We start from the raw sequence: 13,798 nt of genomic DNA on the forward strand, positions 1-13,798 counted from the left end.
TGAACAAATGAATGAATGTTAAAATGCTAGAAATTGATAAACATTTTAACCAACTTGAGATGTTCAAAAAGCAGATTACTAAGCAAATGATCAGATAGAGAGCTGTCTGTTCTTTGCCTGTGACTGATAAGGAACAAACATTACAGATGAAGATTTCTTGGAGGCCGAATTTCAGGTGATTCTTCCATTCATAGACAAGAGACTTCAAGTACAGAAAAGTCCAGGACTACCCAAGGTCACCTGGAAAACTGGAGCTTACATTCTAGAGAAGAAACCAAGCCAATGTATTATGTCCTTTCAGGTGGGCAGAAGAAAACCAGCGCAGGGTAGAGAGTGGTGAGGATAGAGGTGGGGCCTCTCTGAGGCAGTAACCTTTGAGCAGAGAATCAGTGAAGCGAGGGAGTGTGCCACGGAAGGGTGGCTGTTCGAGCAAAAGGCTGTTCAAGCAGCTAACAGCAAGTGCAAATGTCCTGAAGCAGGAAACAGCTTTCTAGATTCTAGAACATCAGGAAAGCCAGGATCACTGCAGCAGAGTGTGGGCAAGGATGGTCACAGGAGAGGTCAGAAAGTTGGCAAGAACAGATCAAATGGGGCGCTGAGGTTGTGGTGAGGAGGGTGGATATTTTTCTTGAAGAGCTGGGGGCCATCCAGGGTCTCTAGCAGGAAGAGAAAGAATGTGAATTTCCCTTTAAAAGGGTAACAGTGGCTGGCTCTGTGGATCCAAGGGTCAGCTCAGACCCTTACTAACATAGATTCTGGGTCCCCCTGAGACCTTCCGAGTCAGAATTGCTAGGCAGGACACAGCCTCAGGTCCACCAGGGGAATAAAACTGGCTGCCTCCTGGGGGTCTGCCCTGAGCCAGGTCCTGGGCAGGGTCCCCCTGGCCCATGATCACTGTGATTTCCTACAACCCTGGGACCCACCAAGGCAGGAGACGTTAGAGACACTGGTTTGATCCCTGGGTTGGGAAGATCCCCTGGACAAGGGCGTGGCAACCCACTCCAATATTCTTGCCTGGAGAATCCCATGGAGGGAGGAGCCTCGCAGAGTTAGACATGACTGAAGTGACTTAGCACACACGCACTGGGACGAGGGATTCTCACACAACCCCACAGAGAGGAGGGAGCAGCCCAGAGAGGTCGGGTGACCTGAGGAAGGTGGCGGGGCCCTGTGCAGCAGTGGAGCCTGGAGCTGAGCCCAGATCTCCAGGACCCCCTGCACAGGAGGGTCTTCCCACATCTGCACCCCCTCAGCAGCTCCCTGCAAGTGCAAGATCAGGGATGAGAAACGGGGTTCAGATGGGCTAAGTCAATCACCCAAGGTCAGGCTCTGGGATAAGAGGATTTGAGGAGGGGTCAGCTGGAGGTGGGAGAGCGGCTATGAGGGTGTCTGATGAGACTGACCCTCTGTTGTGAGCCTAGGAAGTAACGGGGTGGGGAGGGGGGAGGGAAGAGGAGGAGGGGAGCTTGGGTGCCACTTAGAGAGGGCAGAGGGGACGCAGCTGGAGAAGACCCAGCTAATTTGAGACCTATGATGCCTCTGGATTCCAGGGACTGGTGTGCAGGAAGCCAGATCCCCACCCCGGGGGTGGGGGGTGCAAAGAGAGCCCCATGTGCATGGGGGGGAGGTCAGGGCACTCCAGCAGGTGCACAAGGTACCTGGCCTTCTGTCAGAATGGCTGTCTGCTCCGTGATCCTCTCATCTGGTCAGGAATCACTCCCCACCAGACTGTGGGCTCAGTCCTGACTCCAGCACCTGCCAGCTGCTGGGCCTCAGGCAGCTCCTTACTTCCTGAGCCTCCATTTCCATCTTGGTTGGGTGGGAATCTGTAAACGGCCCCTCCCCCGAGATGGGACTGTGTGATGCCGAAAGGGGGGGCGGGATCTTGAGGCGTTTGCACAGTGATTGGCACAGAGGACATGCTCTGTGCCTTGGCTCACTGATCACAGTGACTTTCGTCATTGTCACCGTCCTTTCCTGCCCCTGCTTCCATACCAAGGACCCCAGAGGATGGAGGCCCCTCGGGAATGCTGCTGGCCACTGTGCTCATAGCTGTGGCTCGCTGTCTGACCCTGATTAGCCAAGGCACGTTGATCTCATCCACTCTAGTCACCAGGACCCCCAACCCCGGGCCAGCCCTGCCTCTGTCAGGGGAGGACGTAGAACGCATCAGGGGGAGAGGAGCCCAGCTGGAAACCTGCAAGTAGCTGGTCTCCCAGGTTGGGGTGCTGGGGGCAGAAGGAGAGATCCTGGAGGGAGAAAGGTCCAGCTCACCTGCAGGATGGCAGGGTCCAGCTGTGCCAGATCCGGGCTGGAGCCCCTGCAGGTGAGCACAAGGACACATCCCAGGACCTGGGGAGGAAGGAGTGAGCCTTGACCTGGAACCAGAACCCCAGAAGTGGGCAGCAGGCAGCAAAGGCCCCTTCCTGTCCTGGGCCTGCGCTCCAGTGGGCTTGGTCACAGGCACAAAGCCCGCTCCTGGGCCATTTGATGAGTCTGAAGAAGAGGGGCCCAGAGGTGGCGAGGTCTGGGCGCTTGGCCTCGAGGCCCAGGCAGCAGCAGGGCATGGAGTCAGGTGGATCAGGGCAGAGACACACAGAAAAGAGTGCTGTCCAAGTAAGGTGGTTTATTGCTGTCAAAGTCTCAGGGCCTCCTCGTGACCAGGACACAGACGCCCTGTGCATGTGGAGCCCCCAGAAGACTCACTGCCACCTCCCCACAGGTGAGCAGGTGGGGACAGGAAGGGTGGATCCTCAGCGCCCAGGGCCCAGGCTGCCCCCAGGGACCTGGGCACCCCACTCCTTAGGGAGGGGACCCAGAGCTCAGAGCGGAGCTCTAGGCTTGACTGGGGTTGGTGACTTTCCCCAAAAAGATGATGCTCTGGGTGTCTTTGAGAACTACGGCAATCAGGAAGGGCCTGTTGAAGCGCACAATAGTCATTAATGCGGACCTGGGAGAAAGTTCCACTCCCGTAGCAGCAGCTCCTTCCGTGCCCTCCTCATCCACGTCCAGCACAGCGCTGTGGACCACCTGTGGGGACAGCAGAGTATTACCGATGGGAGACCGGGTGGGCAGGAGGTGAGAAGCTGCCTGAGCACCTCTAAGGGGACTGATAATCATCCACCTTCTGCTGCTGGCCTGTCACTATGCTTATCTACCTGTTCAACTTTGTTTTTCCCAACTAACCTGTTGGCCGGTTCACATAGACGTGACCCACGGCTGTGAAAAGCAGTCAAAGGCTGTAAGTCCTGGGCCCACTGTCAGAGAAGCATAGAGCAGGGGCTCCCTGATATGAATCCCCTCTGTCTGAGTCCAGAGACTGTGCTGTCCCCCAAACACTCCCTAGTGCAGGGTAAGGGGCCAGATAGAGGCAGTTTTCTTGCAGGGAACCGTCCACAGTACCTCCATGTCAAAGCAGCAGATGGCGAGCACTGCTTTCTGCTCCTCTCCTGCCCCAACTGACGTGTCCCTGAGCCCTCAGCCACCTTGCCTAGGATTGGCTTCCCATCCCTGGACCGCGAGGCCCCATAGCCCCTGTGCCCCCTTTACCAGATCCTCTGGCAGCTGGGGTGCAGGGGGGACTGCAGGGCTGCCCAGCTCCACCCCTAGTCACTCTTGAGTTCTCTGCTTCTCAGATCGCAGTATCAGGACCCCGGGTGTTCTTCTCTCCTGCTCTTCGTGTATATTGATTATGATGGCCCTGAGCCATTGTTAGTACCTACTACCTCTTACCTTCTCTGCTGAGCACTGCACAGGAACCAAGAACTATCACATGTCTTTTAAAAATGACAAGGTTCGGGACTAAGGGCTTTAATAATTTATCCCATAGGCAGTAAAAGGTGCATCAGGGGATGGGGGTCTATAGCTGATTCCACCTCAGGCACATTCCCAAGACTGATGTCTATCCCAAAATATATTACAAAGAAGGTAGAACCAGCCCCCAAGATGGTTATAACCCAGCTCCCCTGGGCCAGAGGATTGCAGGCAGAGTAACTGAGGAATGCCCTTCATGTTAAAAAGCAAAGACATCACTTTACCAACAAAGGTCTGTGTAGCCAAAGCTGTGGTTTTTCCAGTAGTCATGCATGGGTGTGAGAATTGGACCATAAAGAAGGCTGAGCACCGAAGAATTTGTTAGGTAGTTAAAATAGGGAAAAGGAGTCCAGAATGGCGGTGGCTAATAGACCTGGAAGGGAAAAGCCCGCGAAAATAGAACAAAGGAAGGTCCGAGGACCAGAGTGAGAACCTCAGGTAAAAGAAACAACATTCCTGGCTGGCCCAATTTACATAGGACAGGCCCAGGGACAGAGAAACATATAAAAAGAGGAGCCAAAGCCCTCTTCTCTCTCTCTCTCCCGTGCGATGAGGTGCTCTTCTCCTCGTGTCTTTGGATCGACGTACCCTCACGTCCAAATCCAAAGATGGATTTTCCTGCTATTATCTAAATAAAATAGAGCTGTAACACTAAGCTGTAACACTGATTTATTTAAGAGCTAGAACGCCGCCCGTTCAAGACGCGAGAGTTATAACACGGTCTGTTCAAGACCCAAGAGCTGTGACCCGCTGAGGGGGGCTTTAATGTCCATCACTCCAAATTTTTGTTGTGACAAGACAAAGAACCAAGGAGCATACACTCGCCTGACAAATTGATGCTTTTGAACTGTGGTGCTGGAGAAGACTCTTGAGAGTCCCTTGGACTGCAAGGAGATCAAACTGATCTATCCTAAAGGTAATCACTCCTGAATATTCATTGGAAGGACTGATGCTGAAGCTGAAGCTCTTATATTTTGGCCACCTGATGAGAAGAACTGACTCATTGGAAAAGATCCTGATATTGGAAGATTGAAGGCAGGTGGAGAAGTGGATGACACAGGATGAGATGTTTGGATGGCATCACCGACTCAATGGACATGAGTTCGAGTAAACTCTGGGACTTGGTGATGGACAGGGAAGCCTGGCATGCTGCAGTCCATGGAGGTCTCAAAGAGTCGGACACAACTGAGTGACTGAGCTGAACGGATCTGAGTAATGAGCAATGTAGTTGTTTTGCAAATTCAAGATTACCCAAAGGTCTGCCTGGCTGTCACCTTTCAAGCTCCTATGTGGAAGATGAAATGTCCAAAGTTTAAAAACTCACCTGGGAAACTCCTAAGTCCATGACATCTGTGATTCCTGACAGGTCAGCCTCAGCGGTGAAGACTTTCTGGATGCCCAGCTTACGAAGGATGTGTGGCAGATTATAGTCACTGGAGATGGAAAACTTGGGCAGGTAGAGGGTATCTATCAAACTAGGAAGTGAGAAAATAAACTTGATGGCTTACTCAACTCAGTGCTCACCTTTCTCCCATGTCTCAGCGAGGTCTTACTTGGTTTCATCTCCATCCACCCCATTCTCCCTGGAATAAGTACTCCTTTCCTCAGTTTCTAGATTCCTCGGGCTAACTCTCTTTAATTCCTTAATTATGCATTCCTGTCTGCAGCAGTCTCACCTTCAGGGCAGCGTGCCAAGGCAGGGGCTGTGGGCTTGCCCCAACCTGGCCCTGCTTCTCCCCTGCAATCCTGCAGGGCTCAGGAATCACCCTTCTCCAACACAGATTTCACAGCTTCTGGGAGACCATGCTGTGGCTAGGGGTGGGGGGAGCACCGGGAGGGATGTACCAGGGTCACCAGGAAGGCTTCTTGCAGGAGGTGGCATCCAGTTTGAGTCCCTGGGGAGGGGAAGGAGTGGGCTGGGTGAAGAGGAGGCCACGAGGCAGGTGGAGGCACTTGCAGGAAAGAGGGGCTGCTGCAAGGTGGGGAGGGGCTTGGCAGGGACAGCGGTGGGACAAGGAGAGCTGGGGGCTGCATTCAAGGGTTAGGGGGACCTGAATCATCCAATATTCAGAGTCTCTGTCTTGTCTTCCTGGTGAGTTTCTTGTGGGCAGGGTTGCTGCTTCTAAGCAGAGCCGCCAGCAGTTTCGTGGAGTAAGAGAAGCTGTCCCCCACCCCCAGGTTCCCTCCCTCTCTGTCTGTACTTCCCTTAAGACTCTTACCATGGTGACTGGTCTGACAAATGCTAAATGTGAGGGGACTGAGGCTTCCCTTAAACTCTGGCTCCCTTGTAGCAGGGAGGTAGTTATTCCTCTTCACTGACCTACCTTCTTTCTTCTTTACATTCATCCTTCCTCCCTCCTTTATGCATTAGTCAACAAATTCCTACTGAGCATCCTTTAAGGGCCAGGAGTGTGTAGGTCCATGTCCCCTCAGGGCTTGTAAATCAAAGTGTCTGGTGGATATTCTCCCCATTTACCACTATTCACTGGGACCTTGCCCTGTGGTAGCTCTTGGGGTTGGAGGGGGAGGGGCTGGGAAGGAGCACAACCAGGGGGAGGGGGTCCTGTGTCCTGGGGTCTCCTGGGATCTGCAGGGAGGAGGGGCTGGGAGTCAGGAGCCCCAAGGCCTCAGGTCCCCTGGACAGGAGTCGGGAAGGGGCTGCAGCCTCTAGGTCAAATGCAGGCAGGTCTCCAGTCCCTGTGGTTTATAAAGTGCCTCCCACACCCATCCCTCTTGGGTCTGCAGATCCTCCACTCAGAACAGAGGGTCAAGGACACCCCTCCCCTCTCAGCAGGGAGCTGAGCCCCAGAGAAGCACAGGCAGTGGCCGGGGGAATGTGAGCCTGGGAGCGGGACTCTGGGTGGGGGACACCCAGCCCCCTCATGCTGCCCACACCCCCTCCTAACCCCCCCACTGCAGACCCTGGCCCAGCCCTGCCTCTCCCTCTCCTGTCCCCCTGAGATGGGTCTCCTGAAGCCCACCTCCTGACCTGTGTATTTACCCTCGATTTACCCAGAGCCCGACCCCTCCCCACACTTCCTGCTCCTCCTGGTCCAGCCCCCAGCGCCCTCCCCTGGGTGACCCCACTGGGCTCCTGGCTGGCTTCCCTCCCTCCATGCATGTCCTGTGCTGTCTGATCTCCACTAGGCGCCCTGGGTGATTCTTCTAAAGCATCACTCAGATCTTTCACTCTTTGACCCAAAACCTTGTGATGAGTTTCCATTTCCCTTAGATGGTGGGAGAGTCAAAGGGTCTGCAAGGCCCTAGTGACCTTAGTCCTCCCCGAAGACTGAAACTTCTCCCAGCTTCCCCTCTCGCTCCCTCTGCTCTTCTACTCTGGCTTCACTAATCCTCAACCACACCAGGCTCGTTCCTGCCTCAGAGGCTTTGCACTGGCTGTTCCTTCGGCCAGGAATGCTTTTCCCAACACATCTGCATGGTTCAGTCCCTCACTTCAAACACCACCTAAGGGCTCTCCTAGTTACAATCACAAAATACCTCTGGGTCCAATTTTCTTTATCTGTTTTTTGCTTTATTATCCCTGTCTCCCCCTTTCTAACAATTCAACACACCAAATTATTCATTACATTTATTTCTCGTAGGTCTCTCTCAAGCACAGAGTAAGCTCACGAGGGCAGAGAATTTACTGTTCTATCTGCTGACCTACCCTCAGAGCATAATTAGTCCCTGGCACACAACAGCTTCTCAATCAACCTGTGAAACGAATGCTGAAAGGTTGGTTAAAATGAGTGAATGTAATGTGTAGCCTGTGCAAAGCTGATTCTTGGAGTCTATCTCACCTGAGTCCTCAGCTGATACAATTCCATCTGCTCCCCCACCCAAGAGGGAAACAACAGCCCACATGCTGTGGATCCTCATGACACATCACGTGTTGGTGTGAGAGGAAGGCCCTGTCCCCTCTGATGCCATCATCTTACAGGAGGAAAGAATCAGGCTCAGAGCCACACAGGCAGCAAAAGGCAAGGATATCTCACTACAGGCTCTCCCACCTCTGTCCCCGGTCCTGCACATTCCTGAGGTCTTGTTGCTGGGGGTCAGGAGTCCAGGAAGAGGGGGAAGGACCGAGAAGGCAGGTGAACCCACAGCTCCGGGTCCTGGGGAGTCACCTGGGCTGCAGGGATCCTCGCCACCTCGTCAGGGTCTCCGGGTTCAGCTTGGCTTCCAGGTCCTGCATCTTGCCCTCGTCGGGGAGGATGAGGAGGGCGCTGTCATTGCTGGTGTACGTGAGCTCCACCAGCGTGCAGCCCAGCTCCTCGTCCCGGAAGTAAGGGGTTTCCAGGCCAATGCTCATCATGGGCACCTCCACCGTCTTGTTCTCGCTCACGTGGAACTCTGCCTGCTGAGTGTGTTTGGGGTCAAAGCGGGTCTTCCACTGGGCTGGGGGAGGGGGGACAGGTCAAGAGTCTGTGAGTGCAAGAGCTGAAGTCACTCCTCCTCAGTCCTGGTCCCTGAGCAGGGAAGACCCTCCCCACGCCAGCAGCCCCCATATCATGGACCTCTATGTGGGCCTGCTAGGTGTGCACATACACCTGGGCAGGTGGTAAGCCTCTGGGGATGGGGGTGAACCCTGCAGGTCAGGATTGGGAAGCGGGATATGAAACAAAGCGGGTTAGTTGTGCTAAAGGCGAAGTCAACAGGAATGTGGAGGACAAGGGAGAGATGGGGATGAGACTGGGCCCGGGGAGATATGGGACCTCCTGGTCCTTTAAGGGGGCATGTTGGTGACCAGGGGTTAGTCGTTGGCTTTGTAGGGAGGACACACATCCCCACAGCCTCGTGAGCCCAGCTGGAGCAGGAGCCACACGGGGACCTGGAGGGCAGGGCGGGGTCAGCAGACACAAGAACTTGAGTCTCCACCCAGGAGAATGGGTCACTCACAGAGGCAGGGACTTCTAGGGGAGATTAGGGCTCCGGGGCTTCATGGAGTGTGTATCCATCCCCACCTCCTACTTTGATTCCATCCCTGCCTCTGTCCCCATGGGGAGAGGCAGGAGCAGACAGAGAGTGGGGCTGGCCAGGTGCCCCTGAGGAGGCGATTTTAGAGGAGAAATTCCCAAGATGGAGTGGGTTGGCAGGAGAAGAAAGCACGAAGTGAAGTGAAATCGCTCAGTCGTGACCAACTCTTTGCGACCCCATGGACTGTAGCTTACAAGGCTCCTCTGTCCATGGAATTTTCCAGGCAAGAGTACTGGAGTGGGTTGCCATTTCCTTCTCCAGGGGATCTTCCCAACCCAGGGATTGAACCCGGGTCTCCCGCTTTGCAGGCAGACACTTTACCGCCTGAGCCACCAGGGACACAAATAACAAACATAGCAGGTCATGCCTGGATTCCTTTTCCAAGGAAATGCCATCCCGTGCCTTTATTTACAGATGAAAACACAGATGAAGGAAGGGTAGCCCTGGACTTGGCAAGGAGCCCCCAACTCAGGGCTAACTTGTCCACCACAGCTAGGGTCTCTTAGACACCTGACCATTTCATGATTCAATGACAATTTTTTGTGCCTTATCTATTTTGAGTCCCTTTTGCACTGTTGGCTCCCTAGGTGAAATCTTTCTGCCTTCACTCTAACGCTTATGAATTTCCTGGCTGAGGTTTGTCATAGCAACTTGCTATCAATGGGACTGGGCACTGGACCAGCTAGAATCTGGGAAGACATTGTGCCCCAGAGGGAGTTTCAAGAGGGAGGGAACATGTGTATACCTATGGCTGATTCACACTGATGTTTGGCAGAAACCAACCCAATTCTGTAAAGCAATTATCCTTCAATTAAAAAATAAATGAATTTTAAAAAACCGAAGATATCATGGCCCAGATATTGTCCAACCCCGAGACTTTCCCCAGATGTGGTCTTGCCTCAGGATAGCAGAAGCGCACCACTGAAGAATCTTGAGATGGCCAGGCTGCTCAGAGGCTGTCACACTGTGAAGTTGGCTACCAGCCCCACTTCAACCCCCAGAGACCAGGTCCGTTTAGAGGGCGCCCTCGTTTGACGCAGCCCACAGTGTCCAGAGCAGAGGCCTTCCTAAGTGTGTCCTAAACTGTCTCATCAGGGAGGAAACTGGAGTCCCCATCCCCCACAGATAGATCTGAAAGGAAAGCTCTCCTTCTTTTGGCAGGCAGGCAAGTTTAACTCAGAATAAAAAGTCTCCCTCTGGGACTCACCTGGCAATCCAGTGCATAAGAATCCATCTTACAATGTGGAGGACATGGGTTTAACCCCTGGTTAGGAAATAAGATGACACATGCCTCCAGGCAAAGTCAGCATGCCACAAGTACTGAACCTGCCTGCCACAACTATAGACTCTGCCTACTACCACGAAAGATCCCACGTGCTGCAGCCAAGAACTAAGGCAGTCAAACAAATAAATTAAAAAAAAAAAAAGCATCACTCTGCCTCACATAAGGTAGTCACTGCCCTACAATGAGAAAAGAAATTTGGAAAAAGCTAAAATAGACAAAGACTATGGTCAGGGTGGGCCTTGGTGTTTAAGGCCCCCAAGCCACGAGGAGACTTCTCTATAGGGGTTTGCTGGCAACATAGTTGGCTGAGCCAGGATAGAAATGATCCTGAAGCCTGAGAACTAAATGTGCATCTTCCCCAACCGCAATCCGGCCACCCACCTTTAAAGTAGATATAATTCACCAGGATGATCTTCGTGAAGGGGTCAAGGTCCTTGAACAAGTCCTCAATTTTCCCCTGGGTTTTATTCTTCACATAGTCGTTGATGAGCTTCATGGCAGCGTTGGAATCGTTGAACTCGGTAGGGAAGGCCTGGGAGGAGTACAGCACCCGGGCGTCTTCTATGAACTTGTCCAGCAGCTTCAGCTGGTCCTGCACAAACATGGCATTGCCCACGCTCAGCTGCAGCTGGTTGCTGGGTCGATTGAGCGTCTGCAGGAGGTGCTGGAAGCCCTGGTGGATCTCTTTCTCCTGGATCTCTGTGAGGTTGAACTTGAGACCTTCCAGGATCTCCGTCAGGGTGGAGCCACGGGCCCCCAGGGACAGGAAGGCCAAGGCTATGGAGACACTCAGAGGGGAGAAGATGACATTCTTACTGGGGTTCTCCAAAGCCAACTGCTTGTAGAGGCTGAAGGCGAAGTCGGTGTTGCTGGAGGCTAATGAGTGGTCACCCACAGATTCCCCTTTGTGCGGTTCTTCCAGGGTCACGTTCTCTGGGAGGCAGTGGACACTGGAGCAGAGTCCAGCCACCAGGAGCCCCAGAGCCAGGAGGGGGGACATTCTCTCTGCCCTCATGTCTGAAAAGCAAAGCTCCTTTCAGTCTCTGCGTGTTAGATGATGCCCCAACCCCCACCCACTGTCCCCCATGGTCTCTGTACTCTCGGACCTGCTGCTCTCTGACCTCCCAGGGGTAGGCACCCTCCTGGGCTCCCAACACACATGAGGGGGCTTTGGACTCCCCCTTGCCCTTTGACCAAGTGCTGTGATTGGTACCAATTTCCACGGTGGAGAGACTGGGCAGAGAGGGGAAGGGGCTTTTCCAAGGTCTCACAGCAAGCCATGGAGGAGTGAGGGGGAGGAGCCTGGGGTGCCTGGCTCCAGGGTGGGGAAGCTGGTGATGGGTGTGAGGTGCTGGCCAGCGAGAAACCATCCCCCTCCCAGGAGCTGAGACCGTCAGAGGGGCCTGGGAAGCCGGGCTCCTTTCCCACCGTGCCCCTCTCTGTCCCCCCAGGAAGGAGCCCTGCACTCATCAGAGGACAGTGTACCTCTCCCCGCCTCTGAGGACAAGGGTGTGACCTCAGGGAGGCTCTCCCGTCGAGGTGCCTGGTCACAGAGAGGGTTCAGGAGGGAGGCCGCCACAGGCAGCAGGAGCCGTGCTGGAGCCTGGCTGCCCTGAGCAGGGCTGGTGCAAAGAACGAGGAGGGCAGAGCGTTCTGCTCAGCCCTGCCAGGTGGACACATGGAGGGTGTTTCCAAGAATAGCCTGGAAAGGCCTCCTAGTGAGGAGAAGCAGGTGAGCTCAGAGTCTCAGGGACCTGGTCGAGGATGTCGTTTGGACCACTTGTGAGTGCTGTGTGGTGACGAGCAGTGACTGAACCTCTCTGATCCTCAGTTCCCACCTCCATCCAACATGAGGAACGGCTCAGGTGACGTACAGGATGAAGGTGCTGGGCTCCTAAGAGGAGTTCCAGATGTGTCAACCCCTCCACGAGCGGCACTTTCTAAGACTCAACAAGCCAGACTGTGATCCCTGGGGACAGAGATACAGCTTGGAAGCCTCAGGAGAGACTGAGGTCAAAGCTGGTGACCTCAGCAAAGAGGGCTGTTTATCTGTAGCCTCTGACCCCTCATTTCAGGGTTCAGTGGAGAGAGGACTGCTGGGGTGGTAAGGGTGGAGGGAAGGAGAGGAGGAGGTGGAAGGGAGGAGCCTGAGCTGAGTCTCATTCGGAGCCCAGGGGCAAGCCTGAGGACAGAGGTGACCAGTTGTCCCAAAAGTTTGTTTATGCAGAGCTGATGCAATGGTTTCTTTCACCAAGAATTAAACATTCCCCCCCAAAATTCTTCCTGGAGAAATAGCTAGCCAGATGGTGGTGGCTCGGATAGTAAAGAGCCTGCCTGCCGATGCAGGAGACACAGGGAATGCCGGTTTGATTCCTGGGTCAGGAAGATACCCTAGAGGAGGAAATGACAATCCACTCCAGTATTCTTGCCTGGAGAATCCCATGGACAGAGGAGCCTGACATGCTACAGCCCATGGGGCCGCAAAAGTGCCAGTCACGACTTAGCGACTAAGTGACAAAAGCAGCTTTGGGCTGGGCTGGAGGGCTGGCTCTGTTTCTGAGCCGTCTGTCTTCTGTGCTGGGCAGATTCAGCTCCTGTCTGCTTGCTGGGGTCCCCGGAGAGATAATGGAGCCCAGGAAACCCCCCTGGAGACCCTGCCCAGGGGGATCCACTGCACTAATTCTGTCTCCAGGGCTCTCTGAGAGCAGTGCCCTGTGCCAGGCAAGGAGATGCACCTCAGGACCCTCGGGGGAGCTCTGACCTGATGGTGGATGCACCGCTGGATGGGGTGCACAGCTGGCTCGAATCAAAACCCTAAAGACTAAAAAAACAAAATTGCCCCCAGAAGCCCTGGTGTCACGTCCCTCCCTTTGCAGGATGAACACTGAGACCCAGAGAGAGGACTGGTCTTCAGAGGGCTCAGAACCCTCCTAGCATCAGACACACATCCTCCCGCCTCCCTCCCGCCTCAGGTTCTACCGACCCCTGACCGAGGCCAGAACCACCCTGGGAAAGGGGTCCCTTGGCTCCCAGTGTGGGAGCATCACGGATTACCTGCCTGGGAGAGCGGGATGTGGGCAGTGGATCCAGAGCCGCCGCCTGCCCGGATGCTGGAGTTTCCCAGGTGCTTCTGCCTATTTATCCTGCAAAGCCCTCCTCCCAGGCTTGTGAAATGTAGGCGGGGACAGCACAGTGTTCTGTCCTCTGACTGGAAATTCACAGCCTACCATTTCCGGTAACAGGGTTTATTAGATCTATTTGAACAACCTAGTTACAGAAACCACTCACTTTTTGTCCCTCCCCACCAGAAAACCTAAACTAAAAACAAACAGAAATTTCCCTTGAGAGTGATTTCTCCCATTTAAGAAACTTCTTTGAGGAGTGTGTGAAAGCTCACGTTGAAAAATATCTCTGACTCTTGTTCTTTTTAAAAATATATATATTGACTCTTCTTAGTATTTTCCCCCCACTGTTTGTCATATCCTCATTAAAGACCATGTAAAAACCCAGTAAATGGAAAGGAGAATATTTGAAAATATTCCCCAGAGCTGTGTCACTCTGGGACACCTCTAGCTAGCATTGTGTTTCTTCTACGAATCACTTGTCTTGATGTGTGTGTGTATGTGTGCAAGTGTGAGTATGTGATCCAGGCCCGCAAACACAAACTCAGACAAAATTGAAATGCAGGACCCTTTATGTGAATATAGCTCGATTTGCACATTG

The 13,798-nt window shown here is 53.8% G+C and overlaps 1 protein-coding gene across 2 annotated transcripts; it reads right to left on the reverse strand.

The window, feature by feature from the left end:
* Nucleotides 1–2,611: 2,611 nt before the first annotated feature.
* LOC122707026 (serpin A3-6-like) lies at nt 2,612–13,204 on the reverse strand. Of its 2 annotated transcripts, none has more exons than XM_043922667.1 (5): nt 13,130–13,204; nt 10,457–11,092; nt 7,941–8,211; nt 5,138–5,288; nt 2,612–3,030 (listed from the first exon to the last, which is right to left on the reverse strand). In XM_043922667.1, exons 2-5 carry the CDS (start codon nt 11,088–11,090, stop codon nt 2,836–2,838), a joined length of 1,251 nt encoding a protein of 416 aa, XP_043778602.1. In that variant the 5' UTR covers nt 11,091–11,092; nt 13,130–13,204; the 3' UTR covers nt 2,612–2,835. The 2 variants fall into 2 exon arrangements, with proteins under 2 accessions (XP_043778602.1, XP_043778601.1); XM_043922666.1 differs by having other exon boundaries at nt 13,134–13,192.
* Nucleotides 13,205–13,798: the final 594 nt, after the last annotated feature.

This window comes from Cervus elaphus, chromosome 13 (assembly GCF_910594005.1).
Source record: "Cervus elaphus chromosome 13, mCerEla1.1, whole genome shotgun sequence".
Taxonomy (NCBI): Eukaryota; Metazoa; Chordata; class Mammalia; order Artiodactyla; family Cervidae; genus Cervus; species Cervus elaphus.

Coding starts and splice junctions, on each gene's coding strand:
- LOC122707026 (XM_043922667.1), bottom strand. CDS start 11,090: ATGAGGGCAGAGAGAATGTCCCCCCTCCTGGCTCTGGGGCTCCTGGTG. Junction 8,212..10,456: donor GAATTATATCTACTTTAAAG/GTGGGTGGCCGG, acceptor CCCCTCCCCCAG/CCCAGTGGAAGACCCGCTTT. Junction 5,289..7,940: donor CGAGGATCCCTGCAGCCCAG/GTGACTCCCCAG, acceptor CTCACTTCCTAG/TTTGATAGATACCCTCTACC.